The sequence below is a fragment of the Chiloscyllium punctatum genome, chromosome 46 (assembly GCF_047496795.1).
Source record: "Chiloscyllium punctatum isolate Juve2018m chromosome 46, sChiPun1.3, whole genome shotgun sequence".
NCBI classification, from domain to species: Eukaryota; Metazoa; Chordata; class Chondrichthyes; order Orectolobiformes; family Hemiscylliidae; genus Chiloscyllium; species Chiloscyllium punctatum.
This window is the reverse complement of record NC_092784.1, coordinates 64,496,741-64,521,740: the sequence shown is the minus strand read 5'-3', so window position 1 is coordinate 64,521,740 and position 25,000 is coordinate 64,496,741. Positions and strand designations below refer to the sequence as shown.

General features: G+C 45.9%; 1 protein-coding gene across 2 annotated transcripts in view; it reads right to left on the bottom strand.

The window, feature by feature from the left end:
• Positions 1-5,554: 5,554 nt before the first annotated feature.
• The window catches only part of apex2 (APEX nuclease (apurinic/apyrimidinic endonuclease) 2), a 20,089-nt gene continuing 643 nt past the window's right edge, over positions 5,555-25,000 (bottom strand). The window contains exons 2-6 of one of the 2 annotated variants that reach the window (XM_072564530.1): positions 22,912-22,995; positions 14,038-14,182; positions 13,045-13,191; positions 7,426-7,495; positions 5,555-6,757 (exon numbers count right to left, since the gene is read on the bottom strand). In XM_072564530.1, the coding sequence (XP_072420631.1) occupies positions 5,759-6,757; positions 7,426-7,495; positions 13,045-13,191; positions 14,038-14,182; positions 22,912-22,995 (1,445 nt within the window). In that variant the 3' untranslated portion in view covers positions 5,555-5,758. Of the gene's footprint in view, positions 6,758-7,425; positions 7,496-13,044; positions 13,192-14,037; positions 14,204-22,911; positions 22,996-25,000 lie in introns of both variants that reach the window. The other variant, XM_072564529.1, reaches the window with a different exon arrangement.

Here is a 25,000-nt window from a genome sequence, read left to right as displayed (position 1 = left end):
GGCCTATCGCAGCACGGGCCTCCCTAACCCTAACCCAAACCCTATCGCAGGGCCTAACCCTAACCCTAACCCAAACCCTAGCCCTAGCCCTAGCCCTATCAAGGCTAACCCTAAGCCTATCGAAGGCTAACCCTAACCCTATCGCGGGCTAACCCTAACCCTAACGGGCCTCCCTCCCTAACCCTAACCCAATCGCACGGGCCTCCCTAACCTTAACCCTAACCACAAACCACAACCCTAACCCTAACCCTACCACCCTAACCCTAACCCTAGCCCTAGCGCACGGGCCTCCCTAACCCTAACACAAGGCTAATCCAACCCTAACCCTCACCATAACCTTAATCGTAACCCTAACCCTATCACAGGTATCCCTCACCCTATCGCAGGCTAACCCTAACCATATCCCTAAACCCTATCGCTAACCCTAACCCTAAACCTATCACAGGCCTAACCCTAAACCTACCCTAACCCTCTCGCACGTGCCTCCCTAACCCTAACCCGAATCCTTACCTGATCGCTGGTAACCCTAACCCTAACACTATCGCAACCCTAACCCTACCCCTATCGCCGGCCTCCCTCTCTTACTCTATAACCATATAACCCTAATCCTGACCCTACCCCGGCTGTCAAGGCCGACCCTCAACTCTCAACCCTTAACCCTTCACCAGGTGAGCACAGCCCTCGTCGTGGGCGAGAAACAGAGGGCGTGAAACAGGTAACGAGAAACAGACACTAAAACTGTGACGTCCAGAAATGCGAGTTTGTTGTCAGTTTCTTCCTCCTTGGTGACCTTGATGCCTGTGAGGGTGTTGTTGATGATGTTAAATGTCTCTTCTACCTTGTTTCGCTTTGTGATGATAAAGGTGTCATCTACGTAGCGAACCCAGATATTTGGTTTGATGATTGGTAGGGTTGTTTGTTCCAGCCTTTGCATTACAGCTTCTGCTATAAAGCCTGATAGCAGAGATCCCATGGGTGTGCCGCTGTTGTTTGTAGACTCATAGCCCTACACATGGATGAAAAAAACCACCATTTCGACTGGGACAGGCTAAGCAAAGACATGCCAGAGAATTCCTAGAGGCCTGGCACTCCAACCACAACACCATAAACAAGCACATAGATCTAGATGCCATCTATCAACCTCTCAGAAAACGAACAGGAAATCACATCACCACAAGCCCCAGGAAACGCATCCAGGAGAAAGCTCACTTGGAGGTCGCCACTGATGATGTTACCTAGCCAGGTATTGAAACGTCTGGATATCACACCTCCACCCTAAACCTCAACCTGAGCTACAAACCTTCACAAACCTTGCAACTATCCCTTACCCTATTGCTAACACTTTCTCTAATCCTAAACCACACCACCCAGCTCTGAGCTAACCCTAAGCCCTAATCTTAATTCTGACCCCACCTCGATTTTAACTCTAAATCTTAATCTGAATCTTAAACTTAAATCCGACACCAAACATAGTTCTTAAGCCTAACCTGCAATTCCTATTTCAGATTGTAATCATAAACTCCTGACCTACCCTATCATTGGGTCACGTTGATTCTATTACTTACATGCCTCTGCCCAACTAACCTTGATTTAACCACCTACATTCACTAATAAACACTAGTTACTTATATTTCCAGACATGAAATACAAAATCTGAGGAACTAGTGTGCCAAGAATGGAAGCAAATGATATTCAGAGAATAGGATCACATGAACATCAGTTATTGATATTCTTCAGGAATGAAACAGAAGACTGACTTGGCGGACTGTTAACACAAGCAAGTAAACAAAAGGATACCAATCAGACCCATTCAATGGGTATGCATTCAACCCTGAATTGTAATGTGGCAATGTTGACCAGCAGAAATACTTATTTTATATGAGTAATAATGCTGAACATGAGCCAAAAAAAACAGCACATTTGCTTGATTCTTTAAACTCTAAAATGTGACTGGAAAATCACAAGGGAGACTGTGATGTATCGTCTGCCTGAACACTGGAACCTAACCCAATCGCCAATTGTAGCATGAACAGCCTCATTCCATTCTTTTACAGACAACAAAGTCCAATAGCTATTTCAAACTCTAACCACTCCCCGATAGACCGATCGCCTCTTCCATCAGATGCCAGTGACCATTCAACATCTGCCATTTGCTTGAACATAATATCCCTCTGTTCCACTAAACTACTCAGTGTCCTGCCATTTATTCAATACTTCCTTATCTTGTTTCTTCTTCCAAAGTGCATCACCTTGCACTTACCAGGGTTAAGTACCATCTGCCATTGGTCTACCCTTTTGACTAACCCAACTGTATCTTCTTCTCAGCACACTATCAACCACTCTACAAATCTTGGTGCTGTCTGCAAATGTGCTTAACATTCCCCCATATTTTCATATATCATTTATGCATTTAACAAACAATAAGGGTCCCCATACTAATCCTTGTGGCACATGGCCTCCAGTCACTCGAACATCTTTCTACCATTATCCTTTGTGACTTATTACTAAACCAGTTTCTGATCCATCTCACCATATATTCTTTGATTCCATGTGCTTCAGCATTCTCAACCAGCGTCCCATGTAGGATCTTATCAAAAGCTTTGCTAAAATCCATATAAATTACACCAACTAAACATCTCCCATCCACAAACAATCATATTTGCAAAACATTCTAACAAATTTGTTTGGCATTACCTCCCTCTGACAAAGTCATGCTGACAAACCCTAATCAACCCATGACTTTTCAAGTGGGCATTTATTTCCACCCTCAGAATTTGCTCTAATAGTTTCCCTACCATTGACATGAGACTCACCGGTCTGGTTCATCTAAAATTTCTTGGTACATCTCTATCACTCTTCCTACAAAGTGGAACCACATTAGCCATTTTTCATTCTGCTGACATTTCCCCAAAGACCACAGAGGAACTAAAAATTATCCTGCAATCTCCAGCCTCACTTCCAATCATGTAATGCTTTTTGTCTGTGTTTGTGTAGTGGAGGTTTTATAAGGGGATTATAGAACATAGAACAGTACAGCACAGAACAGACTCTTCAGCCCACGATGTTGTGCCGACCATTGATCCTCATGTATGCACCCTCAAATTTCTGTGACCATATGCATGTCTCTTAAATATCCCCAATGACCTCGCTTCCACAACTGCTGCTGGCAACGCATTCCATGCTCTCACAACTCTCTGCATAAAGTACCCGCCTCTGACATCCCCTCTATACTTTGCGCCAAACAGCTTAAAACTATGGCCCCTTGTGTTAACAATTTCTGCCCTGGGAAAAAGTTTCTGGCTATCAACTCTATCTATGCCTCTCATTGTCTTGTACACTCAATTAGGTCCTCTCTCTTCCTTCTATTTTCCAGCTCAGTCAACCTCTCTTCGTAAGGTAAGCCCTCCATTTCAGGCAGCATCCTGGTAAACCTCCTCTGAACCCTCTCCAAAGCATCCACATCTTTCCTATAATAGGGCGACCAGAACTGGACACAGTATTCCAAGTGCGGTCTAACCAAAGTTTTATAGAGCTGCAACAAGATCGCACGGCTCTTAAACTCAATCCCCCTGTTAATGAAAGCCAAAACACCATATGCTTTCTTAACAACCCTGTCCACCTAGGTGGCAATTTTAAGGGATCGATGTACCTGCACACCAAGATCCCACTGTTCCTCCACACTGCCAAGAATTTGTCTAACTGTAGCTGGAATCTATTTAGTTGTAATAAACAGTAAACTTTGTTAAGTACAGAAACCTGCTCCATGCTTTGTTTGCCTGGGTTCAAAAGACAGGGAAATTAAGAAATTATGCTTTAATTACCAGTATTTCTGACTACCTCATTAATCCTGAAATGTTGAAGGCTGGCCACTTTACAAAGGCTTATTTATAATTTATACTGAAGTTGTTCCATTAGTCTACAGCTGTCAGTAATTTGATTTCATCAACAAGAAACTCAGTGGACTATGAAAAATCTGCATTCTCTATACTTTGGTTTCAAACCCTTAGCTCACAGGAAATATTTTTGCCCTTTTGTTATTCTTAAACATCCTTTTGACGATAGACTATTATACAGACACGAACACATTTGGAATTACAGAAATATACAGAGGAACCTAGATGATCGAAATATCAATTATACGAATTTCGGATTATCCGGAGGAGATCTCGAGGTGCCGATAGAAGCATTACACCAAAGACGTGTGTCCAACCTGATTGCGTCTTTTGTTTACAGTGATTAAAAGTGAACTCGGCTTACTGAAATGCTACCGAGAACAGTCTTGGACATTGATGGGAGCCCAGGAACAGTCTCTAAATGACTGACCGTGCTCTCTCTCTCCCTGAAGTTCTACACGGATGTATACCCTAAACCCCACTTCCCCAGATAATCTCTCCAACATTGTCCTGTACAGGGCAAAGGTGGAATCTATCAAGAAGTCGCAGTAAACACGTGTGTGTGTGTGTGTGTGTGTGTGTGCGCGTACGCACGTGCGCTCTATTTGAAGACTGACTTCCCCTCCCCCCCCCAAAAAGGTTGCCCACAAGGGGATTGGTGAGCATGGGGGGGGGGGGGGGGGGGGGGTAGTGTTGAAAAGGGTTGGGAGGTGGGCAGGGGTGGGGGGGTGGCACTGGCAGGGGTGGGCAGGAAGGGGGTTGGTGTTGGATAGGTTTGGGGGGGGGGGGGAAAGAGCAGATGGGGGGTGGTGTTGGACAGAGTTGGGGACGGATGGGGGGGCAAGGGTGGGGATAGGCATGGGCTCGTGCACGGTGTGCTGCTGCCTAGTCTCTTGAGCAGGGAGCAGACTTAACAGAAAACTCAGAGCCCCAGAGGAAAGGCATTGAATCAATTAACCAAATAATCAATTATCTGAATTGTGCCCTTCCATCTCATTCAGATAATAGAGGTTCCTCTGTAGTTCTAATTCTGGATACTATTTCACTGTTAACCAATTTTGTCACCTTTAAGAATGAGTTTTGTTTATAATAAATGGGTTAATTTGGGGTCGAATAATGAAACTAGGTGAAAGTCACTTTGTTTTCAATAGTAGCACAAAGAGGATCAGTTAGCCATTTTAGTGACTGCATCAATGTTTATACTAAAGGTGAGACTATTGGAGAATTTGGGCTTGATTACTAATGAATACCTCCTGTCAGTCATAACAAACACATAAATAAAAGCAAAGTATTGTGGATGCTGGAGATCTAAAATAAAAACAAAATGGTGGAGGAATGCAACAGATCTTGCAGCATCCATGGAGAGTAAGTTACCGCTCAGTCCAGCGACTCTTCTTCAGAATTTAAATGAAGTCATATTGGGTCCCAAAAGGTTAACTGTTTCTCTCGCTCCACAATGTAAGACTGCTTAGGTTCCTGCTGCTCAAATCCATATTTTTTATTAAAATTTATTATTTTTATAAAAAGAAAAACAAATATAGACTGACAGCAAATGGTAATTCACTGAACATTTGAACATTGGAGCACTTTCTATCCTTTCACCCCACCCCCCACCCTCCCGTGTGCCCAATGCAAAAGTAGGGATGCTGTCCTCAACCCACTCTTCCTACGGTCCCCATTTTGCTACCCCTCCCTCCCCAGCTTCATTTCTCTTTCTGCCACTTTCCCTCCCTTTCCCAGTCACTCTTATCCCCAACATCTCCCTCACCTGTGTCACTACTTCCCTTCCTCCTCCACTCTCTCCCAGTGCCTCCATTTCTTTCCCACTGCTTGACTCTACCAGCCTGCCCTCCATGTTATTGTATTCAGCTTCTTGTGTTCACCCAGCGGAAAAAATTACATCTCGATTCAGGGTTTGAGGCAGACCCTTCAGGGCGTGGACAGATATAGAACTGCCTGCCTTGATTAGGCCCAGATTTCCTGACAACACGTAGCATACATGGTTCGCGATGCCCAGAACAGTTTGGGGGAGGAGGCTGTCCTTTCAGTAATGACTTCCAAAAAATAGCTTGTGATGAACTTTGTGGATTCTCTATCTGGATGTCCTGTTTAATTTCCTTGCTATCGGCTTGCTGTTGCCCAGTCACAGTGGGAGCAGTTTTATTAAAGAGACCCACGGCATCACATGTTTTCAACTTGGAAGCTGGATTAGTGTCAGCTGGTTTGAAAAACTGCAGTAAATTTCTCGAGAGATGAGAATTGCTTCGACCATTTTTTCCTTTCTTTCTCATTAAACCTTTCCCCGTTTGTCTTTGATCCAGTTTCACTTTTTTTGTCTGGGGATTCAACATAGAATTCTGATTAGTTTCTGCATAATTCTGGAAATCCAATCTGCTTTGATTTTCCTGAATATTTACCAGGAATTTGGAAAGTTTTTGTTGTTGACCAGCGAATTCTGGCATGTATTTGGTGCAAAGTGGAGGACATTTAGTGGCTGGGACACAGTGGCTCTTTAAAAACACTTTGACTGGGCAATGATCTGATCCTTCAAACTCCGGCATCAGGATGCAGCTCTCCAATTCAGTTTCTGCCAGGGATTTGTTCACAAAGATGTAATCAATCCTTGTTCCATAGTTTGTTTTGCGAGCTCCTGTACTTGTTCGCCAACAGGTATAAGCTTCTTTCTCTGTTGGATGGAAGAAACGGAACGTATCCACAAAAAGCCCATATCTGCTCTTCTCTCTCAAGTCCAGTCCTGATTTGCTGTCAGAATTTTGATTGATTTCATTTAATTGCAACTGATCAGAAGCACAAGACAGGAACTTGTCCATCCACACGCGATCTGGATACTCACTGAATTGATTCTGCAGGTAACAAACACTAAGTAATAGAACATAGGACCCTTGGAGGAAAGGGGAATAGCAGAGCCCTAAGGACAGGAGTGCAATTATTTGGAATTTATTTTTATTGGTTCACAGATGTGAGCATTGCTGGCAATGTCAGCATTTTTGCTTATCCTTGGTTAGGAAAGAAGTTTCAGGTGATAGTGTTCCAATGTGTGTGTTGCCCTTGACCTAGGGGACAGAGGGCACAGGTTTGCAAGGTGCTTTAGTGAGTCACTGCAGAACATCTTGTAGATTGTATGGACTGCTGTCACTCTGCATCAGTGATGAAAGGGGTAAATGTTGAAGGTAGTGGATATGGTACCAATCATGCTGACTTCTCTGTCCATTTGGTGTTAAGTTCCCAAGTATTGTTAGAGCTGCACTCATTCAGGTAAGTGGGGAGTATTCCATCACACTCCTGACTTGTCCCTTGCATGGTGGACAGCCTCTGAAGAATCAGAGGGTGAGTTACTTATAACAGAATTCCCAGGCAGCAATATTACATTCACAATACAACCTTACATGAATGAGATAATCTATAATAAGGATTATCCCATCTGATTTACAGTTTTCCCACAAGGTGAATGGAGACGTCAGGCAATGGGATGTTCTCAGAGTTACAATGAGATTTTGCTGTGTTGACTTACCAGATCGCCTGGTTGACAGTGGTCGATGGGCCTGTGTGCAGTGTTCAGATCTCCCAAAACAATCACATTCCTGTTTCAGGGAAAACCAAGTGTTAAGAGCAAAATGCAGTAAAACCCAAGACCAGCACCAGCAACAAAAGCCAACCATTAATCCGAACTGATTGGAACACAATGGGCCATTCAGCTAGGAATCAGTCTGTTAGATAGGAACAGGAGATGACCATTCAGCTCCATCCTCAATTCTGACACTCAAACTGCAGCGGGATATTCTGCCTCTCAGATCTGTCCTGTCAATCAGCAGTTTGCAGCTGATCTGAGATGTAACTGCAAATACCTGCCTTTCTCTCTGATCATTTTGCCTAACAAAGTTCTATCAAGAAAAAAAATGTAAAACTAACAACTGATACTTGCAGAAACAAATTGCAAACATCTCCCCTCTTGGAGAATACAAGTGTTTCCTAATTTCAGCTCTGAAAGCTCCGACATCTGAAGTCTATACTCAATGGATCTCAACTCACCCAACAGTGGTTTTGGTCTACCTATTATATTAGGTTTCCTTCATCACTTGAAAACTTTAACCAAATCAAACAGTAAATTTCCAAATTTTAGGATATCATACAGTCATAGAGATGTACAGCATGGAAACAGACCCTTTGGTCCAACTTGTCCATGCCGACCAAATATCCTAAATTAATCTAATCCCATTTGCCAGCACTTGGCCCATATCCCTCTAAACTCTTCCTATTCATATACCTATCCAGATACTTTTAAACATTGTAATTGTACCAGCCTCCACCACTTCCTCCGGCAGTTCATTCCATACATGCACCACCCTCTGTGTGAAAAAGTTGCCCCTTTAGGTCCCTTTTAAATTTTTTCCCCTCTCACTCTAAACCTCTAGTTCTGGACTCTACCACCCCAAGGAAAAGACCTTGTCTATATACTCTATCCATGCCCCTCTTGATTTTATAAACCTCTATAAGGTCACGCCTTAAGAGCAAAGAACATACAGCACAGGAACAAACCCTTTGGCCCATCAAGAGTATGCTGACATAATGATTTTTGAAACTAAAAACCATCTGCTTCTATGTAGTTCCTATATTTCTATTCCCTGTCTATTCATGTATCTGTCAAGATGCCTCTTAAATATTGCTATTGTATCCACCTGCATTATTCTTCTGGCAGCCCATTCCAGGCATTGAGGACCCGCCACGTAAAAGATTTGCCCTCACAGCTCCTTTAAGCACTTTAACTTTAAACCCATGTCCCCAAGTAATTGAGTTTTCTATCCTGGGAGAAAGACTCTTGAATATCCATACCCCGCATAATTTTGTAAAGTTCTATTAAGTCACCCCTCATCCTTCAATGTTCAAGTAAAAATAAACAAGTTCATCCATTCTCTCTTCATAGCTAATACTCCCTAAAACCACCCAACATTATGGTAAATCATTCCTGTAATCTCTCCAAAGCCTCCACACATGGCTGTCTCACAGCACCAAGGACCCAGGTTCAGTTCTGTGTGGAGTCTGCATATTCTCCCTACCTCTGTATGGGATTCCTCTGGGTGCTCCAATTCCTTCCACAATCCAAAAATGTGCACATTAGGTGGATTGGCCAGACTAAATTGTCAATAGTGTCTGGAGATGTGCAGGTTAAGTAGATTAGCCATGGGAAATGCGGGTTACAGGAATGGGATTGGGAGGTGGGAGGGTGGGGGAGAGAAAAGAGTCTGGGTAGGATACTCTTTGGAGGGTCAATGTTACCTCGGTGGGCTGAATGGCCTACTTCCTTACTGCAGGGACACTATGACTCTATGTCCTTCTGGCAATGTGGTGATGAGAACTTAACACAATATTCCAAATGTGACCTAAGTAAAGTTCAATCCAGCTGCAACATGACCTGCCAATTTTTACACTCTGTACCTCAACTGATGAAGGGTACCATGCCATATGTTTTCATGACCACCTCATCCACGTCATGTTGCCATTTTCAGGGAACTATGGACCTTTATACCAAGATCTTCCTGCATGTTGATGTTTCTAAGTGTTCTACCATTTACTGTATACTTACATCTAAAGTAGAAGATATTCTAAAATATATCACCTCACATTAGTGTGGATTAAACTATCCACTATCCACAACCACCCCAATCTTTGTGGCACCCATAAACTTACTGATCTAGCCACCTACATTCTCCCTTAAATCATTTATACATTAAAAACAACAGGTGTCCCAGCACTGATTCCTGAGGAACACCACTGGTCACAGAATTGCAGTAAAAAAAAACACCCTTTCATCGCTACTCTGTCTTCAATGATTCAGCCAGTTCTGTATCCAACTCATCGTGGATGCCACGTGACTTTACCTTTTGTATTAGCCTGCCATGAGGGATTTTAGAAAGGCCTTTGATTACTATCACCCTGTCCTTCATCACTTTCTCAAAGACCTTAATTAAATTTATGAGACACAACCTTCCCCTCCACAAGCCATGCTACCTATCGCTAATAAGGCCATATTTTTCAAAATGTTCCAAAGATTTTCCTACCACTGGCATAAGGCTCACCCGCCCTGTAATTTTCCAGATTATCCCTGTTGCCCTTCTTAAACAAAGGAACAGCATTGGCTATTCTCCAGTCTCTGGGACCTCTCTTCTTACTAAAAAGGATACCAAGATTTCATACAAGGCCAGCACTTTCCTCATCTCCCTCCTACATTAGATCCTGGGCATTTGTCACCGTAATGCTTTACAAAACACTTAACACCACCATTTTGTTATACGGTCTTACTCTCAAACAACATATCCTGGATTCACCATCCACCACGTCACTTTCATTGTGAAACATGTTATGGACTCAGCCAGACCACTCAAAACATTCTTAAGCAGGCAGCTCAGACCTTGACTTTACAAGTTATTTTGTTAAGTGTACAGTGAAAATTACTCAGATCACATTAGTGAGGTTGACTACTACATTTTAAAACAGACAAACATTTATTCACAAAATTACACAATCAAACACAAAGAACAGAATAAAGAACCCCTACAGAACCCAGCCTATCCAAACTAGACTTAATTATGCTGTTCCAAATATACACAACAGTCCCAATAAGCAAACTCCCTTTAAAAACCAGTGTAAATGGAACACATGCTTACAGGTTGAAGTTGAACAGCACAGAGAGAGATTCCACACAGTTCCTTGTTGAATTCCCAACCAGTTCAAGACTGAACTAAAACTGCTCAGCTCAGCTAGAGAGCTGACTACTCCCCTTTTTTTATACAGGTCACTTCTAAAACATGACCAAAGAACAAAGAAAATTAACAGCCCAGGAACAGGCCCTTCGACCTTCCAAGCCTGAGCCGATCCAAATCCACTGCCTAAACCTAATGCCCAGTTCCTAAGCATCTGTATCCCCACCTACTCATGCATCTGTCCAGACACACCTTAAATGAATATACTATGCCTGCCTCTATTATCTCTGGCAAAGTGTTCTAGGCACCTACCACCTTCTGTGTAAAGTACGTGTCATGTGTAGCCCCCTTAAATGTTTCACCTCTCACCTTGAATGCGTGGCCTCTCATCTTGAATCCCTCACCCTGGGAAAAAGCTCATCTCAATCCACCCTGTCTATACCCTTCATGACTTTGTAAACCTCAATCAGGTACCCCCAATTCTCCTTTTTTTCTAATGAAAACAATCCCAAACTACTCAACCTCTCTTCATAGCTAGCATCTTCCATGCCAGGCAACAAACCTTCTCTGCACCCTGTCCAAAGTGTTCACATCCTTTTGGTAACGTGGTGACCAGAACTGTACACAGTATTCGAAATGAGGCTGAAACAAAGTCTTGTATAATTTTAACATGACCTACCTGTGCAGACATCTCCAGAGTACAATGGACCTGAACTCCCAGATCTCTCTATTCATCAACTTTTTCCAAGACTCTTCTCTTTTTCAGTATATTTCACTCTAGAAATAGACTTCCCAAAATGCATCATCACATATTTGCCCAGATTGAACTCCATCTGCCACTTCTCCACCCAACTCTCCAGTCTATTTATATTCTCCTGTATTCTTTGACAGTCCCCTATGCTTTCTGCTACTTCACAATCTTCGTGTCATCTGCAAACTTACTGATCAGACCAACAATACCTTCTTCCAGATCACTTATGTATATCACAAACAACAGTGACCCCAGCACTCACCCCTGTGGAACACCACTGGGCACCTTTCTCCATCTCAAGAAACTCCCTTCAACTACTACTCTGTCTCCTGTTATTCAACCAGTTCTTTATCCACCTAACCAGAGCACCCTGCACACCATGTGAACTTCACTTTCTCCATTAATTTACTATGGGGAACATTATCAAATGCCTTACTAAAGTCCATGTATGTGACATCGACAGGCTTTCCTTCATCTATCACAGAGAAAAGATCACAGAAGCGCTTCACAGGAGGCTCCCATGCACTGAGGATGTCACCTAGACAGGGGACGAAACGTCCGCAACACAAATTCCCAGCTCGGCGATCAGAACCACAACAACGAGCACCCGATCTACAAATCTTCTCACAAACTTTGAACACCTATCTGTGCATATAGAGTGCCGTGTCCTTTCTGCTCGTCTACACTTCGACCCTCCTTGCTGTACAATAATGCCAGTCGCAGTGTTATTGGTGTGGCTGTTGCTTTCCAGAGAGGCCAATTGCCCAATAATAGTATCCAAGGTGGTATACCCGTTAAAGGGGACTGGCCACAGGGGACTCCTGCATTGCCTACCCATGCTTGTGTTCCTAGTGATCACCCAACCCTTCTCCATCAGTATAGTCCTTACTTGTGATGTGACCAGCTCACTAAACATGCTATCCATGACACACTCAACCTCACGGATGCTCTATACGGAGTCCATCCGCAACTCCAGGCACTCCATGTGGCAAATCAAGACACGCAGCTGAATACACTTCCTGTACACTACAACAGTGCAGGAAGACCATTCCACAGGGCTAAGATCTCCTGCATTTTGAACTGTTTCAACTAAATCAACCTTAACAACTACAGACAATAATCCAAGAACTGATTACTTAATCTTACCCACTTGTGAATGCCCTCATTTATCAATCTAATTATTTAATCTATTATCAGATATTACAGAGAAGTACTGGCTGAAAGGTAGGGACTATGGCAGTGTAAGGAACCCACCTTAGTAGGAAATCCTTCCTTCCTTGTAGCACCCAGGAGTTCGCTCAGCAGTTAGGGTGGGAGAGAGCTGGCCTAAGTTATTCTAGGATGGGGCAAACACATAGTGGGTGCGAGGTAGTTCTTAGGCAGGGAACCTGACAATTAGACAGGAAAGGATTATGGGCATCTTGAGATTGGAAAAGGTGGCTTGTGTTGTAATCCATGGCCCCACCAACCAGAATTGGGGGCTTCCAGGGGAGGACTCATTGGCTTTGTGATGTGGCACAGAGATCCCAATGGGGTTTGGGTTGTATAGGCAATGGAGAGCCCATTGGGTCTTATAATTAGGGTGCGGTGGGTGTGCCTGAAATTGGGGGCAGTAAAACAGGGAGAGATTCAAGAACTGCTATAAGGTCATCACTACCTACTCAGTAGAACTCATTCTCACCCTCCGTCCTGCAGCAGAGCCTGTGCCCTCGCCTCCAACAGTTGATAGAAACGCAACTTGTAATGATGACGGTCCTCCATCTCAGGATCCGCACGGGGACAGTACACATTAATCACTGTCAACATTATTTCCTTCTCCTCACATGTTCTAAAGTTGAAAAACAAAGACTTTTAAGCATTGATTTTTCCCGAAAGTGAAAAATGTCCATTGGTAGTGGACATGTAGCTGAGAATCTGATTGATCCAAGACTTTTTAGTAAATTTGGCACTCTGTGTTCATGTGAATCATGGATTTGTCAAGTGCAAACTGAAACCGAAGTGTCTTTAATTATTTCCAGCTTAACAAGTTAGAAAAGGTATAGAAAAGCTTTTATTTTTCTGTGTTTTTAATCATGGACTGAAATGGGAAAAGAGCAGTCTTAAAAGCAATGATTACTGAAGGATTACTGCATGTTTTTGAAAACAGGTAATCTGATACACATTGTAAGTGCTGTTCATACAGCTGCTGGTTCAAGCAATAGTAGAAAGTACAGAGGAATTGCAGCCTTGGAGGTGTATAAATGGAGATTCTGCCAGCAGTGAGTAGCTAATTATTCTGATATAACACGATAGTTCTGTTCTCGTGTGACCTCGCGTTAAGGAATTTGCACAATAGCAGTGTCATTTAAACTAATGGGGTCAGAATCACATTATAGCCAATACAGATAAGGAAAGTTTGCATTCTACAAACAAGAGTCAAAATCCTTCAATCGCATTAAAGCCAATTTGCATGAAGAAACGCGTTGAATCTGTGTTATAGCAGAACTGACTGTGTAAATGGTCATTCTTGTTAAGAAATCTGGTCTGTGCTCTTTTTCATCTTGGGTCAAACATTGGAGGATTCTGCATATTTGTGAAAATCTGTATCTCTAATCTGTCACTATTCCAGGAATACTAGGGCCTGACTTCAAGTTTCATTACCCATTGAGATCTAACAATAATGGGCATGAGTTACCTGACTCGATGTTTTGTGATCAAGGCTCGGCCTTCACTATCCAACTCTTTCAATTCCTTATCTGAAAATCCTTCCAGGGCATTTGAAGCAGGATTGGCCAAGATTCCTGACAGACCTTCTTCTGCAGCAAATGGCACAGCATTGTCTGTACAAAAGGTAGCAACACCTGTGCAGCAGTAACAAGGCAATATGAGGTGGACATAACATGGCAAAGATATATGGTTACTGTTGGTGAGAATAAGGGAAGTAGACAAGTTCAGGAAGAATTGGACAATACCAGATTCCTGCTGACAAATGGCCATTAATACTCATGCCATAAAAGTGCCAGGCAACGACCACTGCCAGCAAGACAGAATCTAAACCTTTGCGCTTTGAAATTCAATAGCATTCTTATTGTTAATTATGGAGGAGGGGAATGGTGGAGGTCAAGGTGGGGTGGGAGGATGGGGTTGGAGAATGAAGAGAGGAGAAAGGAGAGGAGAAGGCATGGGAGGGGAGGTGGAGATGATGCAGAGGGAGGAGGATAATGGGAGAAGGGTGGAAGGAAGAGAAGGTAGGTAGGTAGTGGGGATGTAAATGAAGGAGGAAGGGAAGAGAAATTGAGGGAGAGGAATAGGGAAGAGGGAAGGACGTAAGATCTGGGACAATAGGAGGCGAGTTAGCCCATTGAGACTGCTCCGCCATTTAATAAGATCACGGTTGATCTCATCTCAGCCTCAACTTCTCTTTCCTGCCCAGTCACCCTAACCTATCAACTCACTGCTAATTAAAAGGCAGGGGGAGGTTAAATGATTTGGAATGAGGGGAATATTCAATTAGGAAGGAGTACGGTCAGTGTGTGTGGATATTTGGCCTGACAGAGATAGAATCCAAGTGATAACACCTGTAAAATTAGTTCAAAGTGTGAATTCAGTGCAGAGGTGAAAAGAGGTGCTTTAAATAATGTACTGTAAGACAAAGTCTCCAGAGAGGCAAGTGAATGGTAGAGATTAAAAGCTGAAGAATGAGAGAACTTTCATTTCAGTGAAAGTAACATCTTCAGATGGTGTTTAGGTCTCTGGTCTTTGCCTTTCTCTTTTTCTTAAAAATAACTTGTAGAGAATAAGGCTGATTCTGGCATAAACACTAATTTAATTTACTATAAAGTATAAGGAATAGGGATGAGTGTAATTCATTAATAAATTAAATAAAACCTAATGGCGATGACAGAACGGATGATGTGTTGTTGTTGTAGTATAGAGTAAATACAGTCAAGAAGGTAAATGCAAGACTCTAAGATTAGTGTGGGAAGAATGGGTTTCAGTTCAGTTTGTAGGTACTGGCACCAGCATTGGGGTAGAAAGGAACTGTTCTAGTGGAAGACAATTCAGTTGCCTTTTACTGGGACCAGTATCTGGGCAAATCAAACAACAAGGGCTGTAGAGATGGTGAACCAGAATTTCAATATTTTGGATGGGATAAATAGGCTTATAAAATAAAAGCTATTAGCAGTATTGCAAGGCACATTTAGGTAATGTGCCCAGAGTGAGACAGGAAGGGACATAGTGAATATCAAACAGCATAATCAGCAAATGATAGAGTCAAGCAATTCCACAACAAAAGGACCAGATCTTAGCTCTGAAATCCTGCCACATCCAATTGGGAATGGTGGTAGACAATTAAATTCACCAGAACAGGAGGCTCTATAAATCTCCCTGTCCTCAATAACGGAGGAGCACAGCACATCAGTGCAAAAGATAAAGCTGTCCCCACCATTACAATACCAGTCTTCAACCAATTCGATGCATTCCATGTTGTATCAAGAAACTGAAAGCATTGCATATTGCAAAGGCTGCCAACATTCCAGCAATAAAGTACTGAAGACGTGTGCTCCACTCTCCTAGCCAAGCTCTTCCTGTAGAGTTGCAACACTTGCAGGTAGAAGACAGAGGTTGGTGGTAGAGGGTTATTTTTCAGACTGGAGACCTGGGACCAGCTGTGTACCACAAGGATCAGTGCTGGGTCCACTGCTTTTCTTTGTAAATGACTTAGATGTGAATATAGGAAGTGTGATTAGTAAGTTTTCAGATGACACCAAAATTGGAGGTATAGTGGACAGCAAAGAAGATTACCTCACAGTATTTAATGGGATTGCAATCAGATGGTGTCTAGATTAGAGTGGTGCTGGAAAAGCACAGCAGGTCAGGCAGCATCCGAGGAGCAGGAAAATCAATGTTTCAGGCATCAGGGGGCCAATGGGCCGAGGAGTGGCCAATGGAGTTTATTTTAGGTAAATGTGAGGTGCTATGTTTTGTAAAGTCAAACCAGGGCAGGGCTTATGCACTTCATGGGAAGGTTCTGGCGAGTGTTACTGAGCAAAGAGAGCTTGGAGTGCAGGTTCATAGTTCCTTGAAAGTGGAGTCGCAGGTAGATAGGATAGTAAAGAAGGCATTTGGTATGCTTTTCTTTATTGGTCAGTGCATTCAGTACCGGAGTTGGGACAGCACGTTGCGACTGTACAGGACATTGGTTGGCCACTTTTGGAATACTGCATTCAATTCTGATCTCCCTGCTTTGGAAGGATGTTGTGAAACTTGAAAAGGTTCAGAAAAGATTTGCAAAGATGTTGCCAGGGTTGTACGGTTTGAGCTATAGAGTGTGTTATGGACCAGGCCACAACCCCTCAAAACATTTCAAGAAGGCAGCCCAGACCCCAACTTTTCTAGTGGTGTTAAGCAGGTGTAAGGTATATGTTCCAGGAGTGATGCAGCTGGCCCAACCACTCAGCTTGAAGCAAAACAGAATTCATTGTACACACTAACAAAAGAAAACAGACATCCTCAGTGCTTGGGAGCCTCCTGTGAAGCGCTTCTGTGAGGTTTCCTCCGGCACTTATAGTGGTTTGTCTCTGCCGCTTCCGGTTGTCAGTTCCAGCTGTCTGCTGCAGTGGCCGGTATATTGGGTCCAGGTCGATGTGTTGGTTGATAGAATCTGTGGATGCATGCCATGCCTCGAGGAATTCCCTGGCTGTTCTCTGTTTGGCTTGACCTATAATAGTAGTGTTGTCCCAGTCGAACTCATGTTGCTTGTCATCTGCGTGTGTGGCTACTAAGGATAGTTGGTCATGTCGTTTCATGGCTAGTTGGTGTTCATGGATACGGATCATTAGCTGTCTTCCTTTTTGTCCGATGTAGTGTTTTGTGCAGTCCTTGCATGGGATTTTGTACACTAAGTTGGTTTTGCTCATGCTGGGTATCGGGTCCTTTGTGCTGGTGAGTTGTTGTCTGAGAGTGGCTGTTGGTTTGTGTGCTGTTATGAGTCCTAGTGGTCGTAGTAGTCTGACTGGCCACTGCAGCGGACAGCTGGAACTGACTACCGTAAGCGGCAGAGACAAGCTACTATAAATGCCAGAGGAAATTATAGTGCTTCACAGGAGGCTCCCAAGCACTGAGGATGTCACCTAGACAGGGGACGAAGTGTATGCAACACAAATTCACAGCTCGGCGAACAGAACCACAACAAAGAGCACCCGAGCTACAAATCTTCTCACAAACTTTGAAAAGAAAACAGAATTTAGAATAACATTATTATTTGAAAACCCAACCCACACGAAAAGGCAACTTATTGAAGAGTTTTTCTGATTTCCTGCAACATCCCAATAACCGCCCCCTCAGCAAAAAATGGTAAATCAAACATAAGTTCTTATAGGAGTGATGTCAGGGAGTAAGCCAGAAAACCTCTGTTGAATCAGGGAACTTTCTCCCCAGCTGTTTTTTTTGACCAGCAGCTTCAAACAGACTGCCTGCTAAAACCAAACCAGAAAAACCCCTAAAATTGGAGCACTGGCCATTCCCCGTTCATTGTATAAGTGTTTTAAAAAAAACTTAAAAGCCTTTTCAAATAGATATTTCCAGACATATCAGAATGTCTACCTTTATGACCCCTCTTGGAAAAAAAACAAAGATAACATAACCTTGTTAAAGGCAGCATCATTACAGGACGGACTGAATAAGCTGGGGCTAATTTCTCTGGGGCTGAGCGATGACCTTAGAGAGGTTTATACAGTCATGAGAGACATGGATAAGGTGAATAAGCAAGGATAGTTACCTGGGGTAGGGTGTCCAGAACTAGAGGGCGAAGGTTTAATGTGAGACGGGAAATATTTAAAAGGGACTCAAGGGGTAACCTTTTCATGCAGAAGCTGGTGCATGTATAGAAGAGCTGACAGAGGAAGTGGTAGAAACTGGTACAATTACAACATTTAAAAGGCATCTGGGTGGTTATATGAATAGGAAGGGTCCAGAAAGATATGGGCCAAATGCTGGCAGATGGGATTAGATTTATTTTGCATATCTGGTCAGCATGGACGAGTTGGACCGAAAGGTCTGTTTCCATGCTGGACAGCTCTACGACTAGCACATGCCTAACAATGTGGAAAATTGCACAGGCATTTCTTGTACACAAAAAACAGGACAAATCCAACCTGGTCAACTACAGCTCCATCAGTCTCCTCTCGATCATCAGTAAAGTGATGGAAGGCGTCATCAGTACTGTCATTAAGCAGCACCTCAGCAATAATCTGCTTGGTGATGCCCAATTTAGATTCCACCAACGCCATTCATCTCCTGACCTTATGACACCATTGGTTCAAACATGGACTAAAAAGAGCTGATTTCTAGGTGTGAAGTGAGAGTGACAGCCCTTGATATTAAGGTCACATTCGACACAGTGTGGCATCAAGGAGCCCTAGCAAAACTGGAATCAATGAATAGCAGACTGTGTGTTATTACAAGGCCTAGTGGGCGAGGGGGGAGCTAAGACATGGGGAGTTCAAGCTCAAAGGTTATTGAAATCACAAAGTCTGCTATTACACACAACCCATTCTTAGCCACTAACTGTCTCTATTATCAGCTATTCACCCTCCTTGCCTGATGGTTATGCACTCCTTTGTCTGTCCAATTGTTTTTCGCTCTTTGGGCTCTATCCCTACCTATCAACTTACTGCTTACCACTTCCCCTCCTCCCTCTTCTGCGTAAAAACCCATATTTTCCAGCTATCATCAGTTCTGAGGAAATGTCACCAGACCTGAAACATTAACTCTGACTTCCCTTCATAGATGCTGCCAGAACAGATGAGCTTTTCCAACAATTTCTGTTTTTGTTCCACCTTTTATTTCACTACCATATAAAAATCCGTGTCTTGAACATACTTAACAAACAAATTTAACAGCTCTTTAAGATAAAGATTTGCTACTCTTAGAGAAAAAAGTCCTCCACACCTGTTTTAAGTGGGCAATTCCTTTCTGAGATTATGTCCTCCAGTCTAAGACTCTGCAACATGGGGGATTTGGGGACCTGTGCACATAGATCTGAGCTTTCTGTGATTTAAGTTCAGCTGGCAAAAGGCTAGGCAATTCCAATGTTGATATTTATTTCACAGAAAAGAGAGTACAACAATAGGGAGACTTCGCTGAAATTACTCAGACCACACCATGCAAACTGTGAAACTTGGTCCACTTATCTAAGGACAGGTATACTGGCATTGGAGGCGGTCCACAGAAGAGTCACTCAATTGATCCTAAGTATAACAGGGACTGTCTTATGAGAAAAGATTCAATAGATTGGGCTGACTCGCTGGATTTTAGAAGAATGAGAGGTTGACTTATTGAAACATACAAGATTCTTCGGGAGCATGCCAGTTAAACCTTGAAAGGATATTTCAAATAATAAAGAACAAAAGAGAAGTACAGCACAGGAACAGGCCCTTGGGCCCTCCAAGTCTGTGCCGATCATCATGCCCTAACTAATCTAAACAACAAACCTTCTGCCCTCATTCAGTCCATATCCCTCTATTCCCTCCCTATTCATGTAACCATCCAGATGCCTCTTAAATGTCACCAACGTGTCTGCTGCCACCACCTCTTCTAGCAGTGTATTTCAGGCTCCTACCAGTCTCTGTGAAAAACTTCCCTCACACAGTCCTCTTGAACTTTCCCCCCTCTCACCCTGAACCTGTGCCTTCTTGTAACTGAAACTCCAACTTTGGGGAAAAAGCCTCTGACTATCCACCCTACTCATCCTGCCTCTCATAATTGCGTAGACCTCTATCAGGCCTGCTCTCAGCTGTCGTTTTTCCAGTGAAAACAATCCTTGTCTTTTTAACCTTTCTTCCAATGCCGAGACCAGGCAACATTCTGGTGAACCTTCTCTGCAGTCTCTCCAAAGTTTCCATATCCTTCTAGTAATGTGGCGACCAAAACTGCACACAATACTGCCTACTAAGTGTTTTATACAGCTACAACATGGCTCAGCCAATGAAGGAAAGCATGACATGTACCTTTTCAATCACCTTGGCCACGTGTTGTCAATTTTAGGGAACTGTGGACCTGCACATCATCTGTCTGTATATTAATGTTCCTAAGAGTTCTGCCATCCACAGTATAACTCACACCTAAATTTGATCCTCCAAAATGCATCACCATGCACTTGTCTAGATTAAACTCCATCTGCCATTTCTGCGCCCAATCTATCTACATCCTGTTGTATCCATTCACAATCGTCGACACAATCAGCAATTCCACCAACCTTCATGTCATCTGCAAATTTAATCAGACCACCCAAGTTATCCTCCAGATCATTTATATATACTACCAACAGAGGACCTGCGGAACACCACTAGTTACCGGTCTCTGCTCTGAAAAATGCCCTTTCACCGCTACCCCGTCATCTACCCAGTTTTGCATCCATCTAGCCAGCCCACTCAGAATCCATATAAACTACATCCACAGCCTTTTCCTCAATTATTTTTGTCACATCTTAAAAAAAAATTCAATCAAGTCGGTGAGACATGACTTTCCCTGTACAAATACATAATGCCTGTCAATAGCTAGACAATTTTCTTCCAAATGTGCATATATCTTGTCTGCTAGTATCTTCTCCAAGAGCTTCCCACCACAGACATCAGACGTACCTGCCTATAATTTCCTGGATTATCCCTGATTCCTTTCTTAAACAAAGGAACAACATTGACTAATCTCCAGTCCCCTAGAACCTCGCCCGAGGTCAAAGAGGATATGAAGACATTTGCTAATGCCCAAGTTATTTCTTCCTTTACCTCTCAAAGTAACCTGGGATGGATGCCATCTGGCCCTGGGGACTGTCAACCATAATGTAATTTAGGACCCAAATCTTCCTCCTTCAATATATTGACATTCTCTAGATATTCACACTCATCCCTGACCTCAACATCAGTCACGTCCTTCTCCTTAGTGAATACCGAAACAAAGTACTCAAAAGGATCTCTCCCACTTCTTGTGGCTCAACACATTACTTCCCTCCTTTGTCCTTAAGGGGGCCTACTCTTTCCCTTACTACCCTCTTTCTTCTAATATATGTATACAAAATCTTGGGATTCTCCTTGATCCTGTTTGCGAAAGACATGTTATGGCCCCTTTTAGCCTTCCTAATTCAGCATTTTAGGTCCTTCCTAATTTCTCTATAATCTTCAAGGGTTTCGCTTTGTAGCTGCCTAGACCAATCGTATGCTTCCTTTTACCCTTTGAATAAGCTAACAATTTGAAAATGTGTTGCTGGAAAAGCGCAGCAGGTCAGGCAGCATCCAAGGAGCAGGAGAATCGATGTTTCGGGCATGAGCCCTTCTTCAGGAATGAGGAAAGTGTGTCCAGCAGGCTAAGATATAAGGTAGGGAGGAGGGACTTGGGGGAGGGGCGTTGGAAATGCGATAGGTGGAAGGAGGTCAAGGTGAGGGTGATAGGCCGGAGTGAGGGTGGGGGCAGAGAGGTCACGAAGAAGATTGCAGGTTAGGAAGGTGGTGCTGAGTTCGAGGGATTTGACTGAGATAAGGTGGGGGGGAGGGGAAATGTGGAAATTGGAGAAATCTGAGTTCATCCCTTGTGGTTGGAGGGTTCCTAGGCGGAAGATGAGGCGCTCTTCCCTTCCGATGATGCTGCCTGACCTGCTGCGCTTTTCCAGCAACACATTTTCAGCTCTGATCTCCAGCATCTGCAGTCCTCACTTTCTCCTCTAAGCTTACAAGTTCCCTTGGTTCCAGAATCCTGCCATTCCGTTCCTCCAATTTTAAAGCGCCGTGACATGTCCTGCGCTCTAATCAACTGGTCTTTAAAACTTCCTGCATGCCAGATGTAGATTTGCCATTGACTCACAGCTCCCAATCCATATTCCCCAATTCCTATCTACTTTGGGTGTATTTGGTCTTTGTCAAATTAAGCAGCATCACCGAAGAACCACTCTTGTCCTTGTCCATGATTTCTTGAAATCTTATGGAGTTATGGTCACTAAGCCCAAAATGCACTCCTACTGAAACATCAATCACCTGTTCTGACTCATTCCCGAATACCAATACTTGGCCTCCTCTCTGGTTGGATTGTCAACATACAGTCTCAAAAAGCCCTCCTGGACACATCTAACAAATTGCTCTTCATCCGAAACTCTGGTTCAAAGGCAGTCCCAGTCATTAAGAAGAAAGTTGAAGTTACCCACCACAACTACTCTGCATTTTTTCATGCCTTCCAGTATCTGACTACATATCTGCTCCCCTTGTGGGAGAGTCAAGGACAGATGGAATATACTCAGAGTAAGGCGTCACCCAGTTAGGATAGAGATGAGGGGGAATTTCATCTGAAGGTATAGAAGGTAAGAAATTCTTTACTGCAGCAGGCTGGATCATTAATATACAAGGTTAAGATAGATATTTTTAATCAGTAAGAGAATCAAAGATTACAGGGAAATGTTGGAGAAGTGAGGGAGTTGTGGAACTTTCAGATCAGTTGAGATCTCATTGAATGGTAGAGCAGTTTCAATAGGCAAAATAAGTATTTCTGCTCCCACATATTATGGTTTTAAAGAGCAACTCACCTGAGTATCCACGTCGATGACGGCTGAAGCTGAAATACGAGTTGAAACCGTTAACAATGGCAGTTGGTTCATCCAGTAACTCCCCTTTTAGAAGTGAAACCGTTAGAAAATGTCAGTTAAAGAGAATGGGAAAATTATGGGGATGGGGAGTGTGTGGGGGCTGAAGTTGTGGGTGTGGGAGGTGAGGGGAGCAAGGGGTATGGGAGCAACAGGGGAGAGGAGGCACAAACGAGGGTGTGGGGAAAGGGGAGTGGGAGGCATTAAGAGTGGGGTGGAGAGGGAGGTGGGGGTTGGAGGAGGAGGGAGGTTGGAGGAGTTTGAGGTTGGAGGGGTGGGGAGGAGGAGGGGGGGGGATGGAGGAGGAGGGGGGGGGGATGGAGGAGGAGGGGGGGGGGATGGAGGAGGAGGGGGGGGGATGGAGGAGGAGGGGGGGGGGGATGGAGGAGGAGGGGGGGGGGGATGATGGAGGAGGAGGGGGGGGGGGATGATGGAGGAGGAGGGGGGGGGGATGGAGGAGGAGGGGGGGGGGATGGAGGAGGAGGGGGGGGGGATGGAGGAGGAGGGGGGGGGGGGATGGAGGAGGAGGGGGGGGGGATGGAGGAGGAGGGGGGGGGGATGGAGGAGGAGGGGGGGGGGGATGGAGGAGGAGGGGGGGGGGGATGGAGGAGGAGGGGGGGGGATGGAGGAGGAGGGGGGGGGGGATGGAGGAGGAGGGGGGGGGGGATGGAGGAGGAGGGGGGGGGATGGAGGAGGAGGGGGGGGGGATGGAGGAGGAGGGGGGGGGGATGGAGGAGGAGGGGGGGGGGATGGAGGAGGAGGGGGGGGATGGAGGAGGAGGGGGGGGGGATGGAGGAGGGGGGGGGGGGGATGGAGGAGGAGGGGGGGGGGATGGAGGAGGAGGGGGGGGATGGAGGAGGAGGGGGGGGATGGAGGAGGAGGGGGGAGGAGGGGGGGGATGGAGGAGGAGGGGGGAGGAGGAGGAGGAGGGGGGGGATGGAGGAGGAGGGGGGGGGATGGAGGAGGAGGGGGGGATGGAGGAGGAGGGGGGGATGGAGGAGGGGGGGGATGGAGGAGGGGGGGGATGGAGGGGGGGGGATGGAGGAGGGGGGGGGATGGAGGAGGGGGGGGGATGGAGGAGGGGGGGATGGAGGAGGGGGGGAGAGGGGGGAGAGGGGGGAGAGGGGGGGAGGAGGGGGGAGGAGGGGGGAGGAGGGGGGGAGGAGGGGGGGAGGAGGGGGGAGGAGGGGGGGAGAGGGGGAGAGAGGGGAGAGGGGGGAGGAGAGGGGAGAGGGGGGAGAGGGGGGAGGAGAGGGGAGAGGGGGGAGAGGGGGGAGGAGAGGGGAGAGGGGGGAGAGGGGGGAGAGGGGGGAGAGGGGGGAGGAGGGGGGAGGAGGGGGGAGGAGGGGGGGGGGGAGGGGGGGGAGGAGGGGGGAGGGGGGGGAGGAGGGGGGAGGGGGGGGAGGGGGGGAGGGGGGGGAGGGGGGGGAGGGGGGGGAGGGGGGGAGAGGGGGGGGGAGGGAGGGGGGGGGAGGGGGGTTAGGGGAGGGGGGGGGAGAGGGAGGGGGGGGGGGGAGAGGGAGGGGGGGGGGAGAGGGAGGGGGGGGGGAGAGGGAGGGGGGGGGGAGAGGGAGGGGGGGGGAGAGGGAGGGGGGGGGGGAGAGGAGGGGGGGGGGAGAGGGAGGGGGGGGGGAGAGGGAGGGGGGGGGGAGAGGGAGGGGGGGGGAGAGGGAGGGGGGGGGAGGGGGGGGGAGAGGGAGGGGGGGGAGGGGGGGGGAGGGAGGGGGGGGGAGGGGGGGGGGGGAGGGGGGGGGAGGGAGGGGGGGGGAGGGGGGGGGGAGGGAGGGAGGGGGGGGGAGGGGGGGGGGGGAGGGGGGGGGAGGGAGGGGGGGGGAGGGGGGGGGGGAGGGAGGGAGGGGGGGGGAGGGGGGGGGAGGGAGGGAGGGGGGGGGAGGGGGGGGGAGGGAGGGGGGGGGGGGAGGGGGGGGGAGGGAGGGGGGGGGGGGAGGGGGGGGGGGAGGGGGGGAGGGAGGGGGGGGAGAGGGGGGGGGGGGAGGGGGGGGGGAGGGAGGGGGGGGGGGGGAGGGAGGGG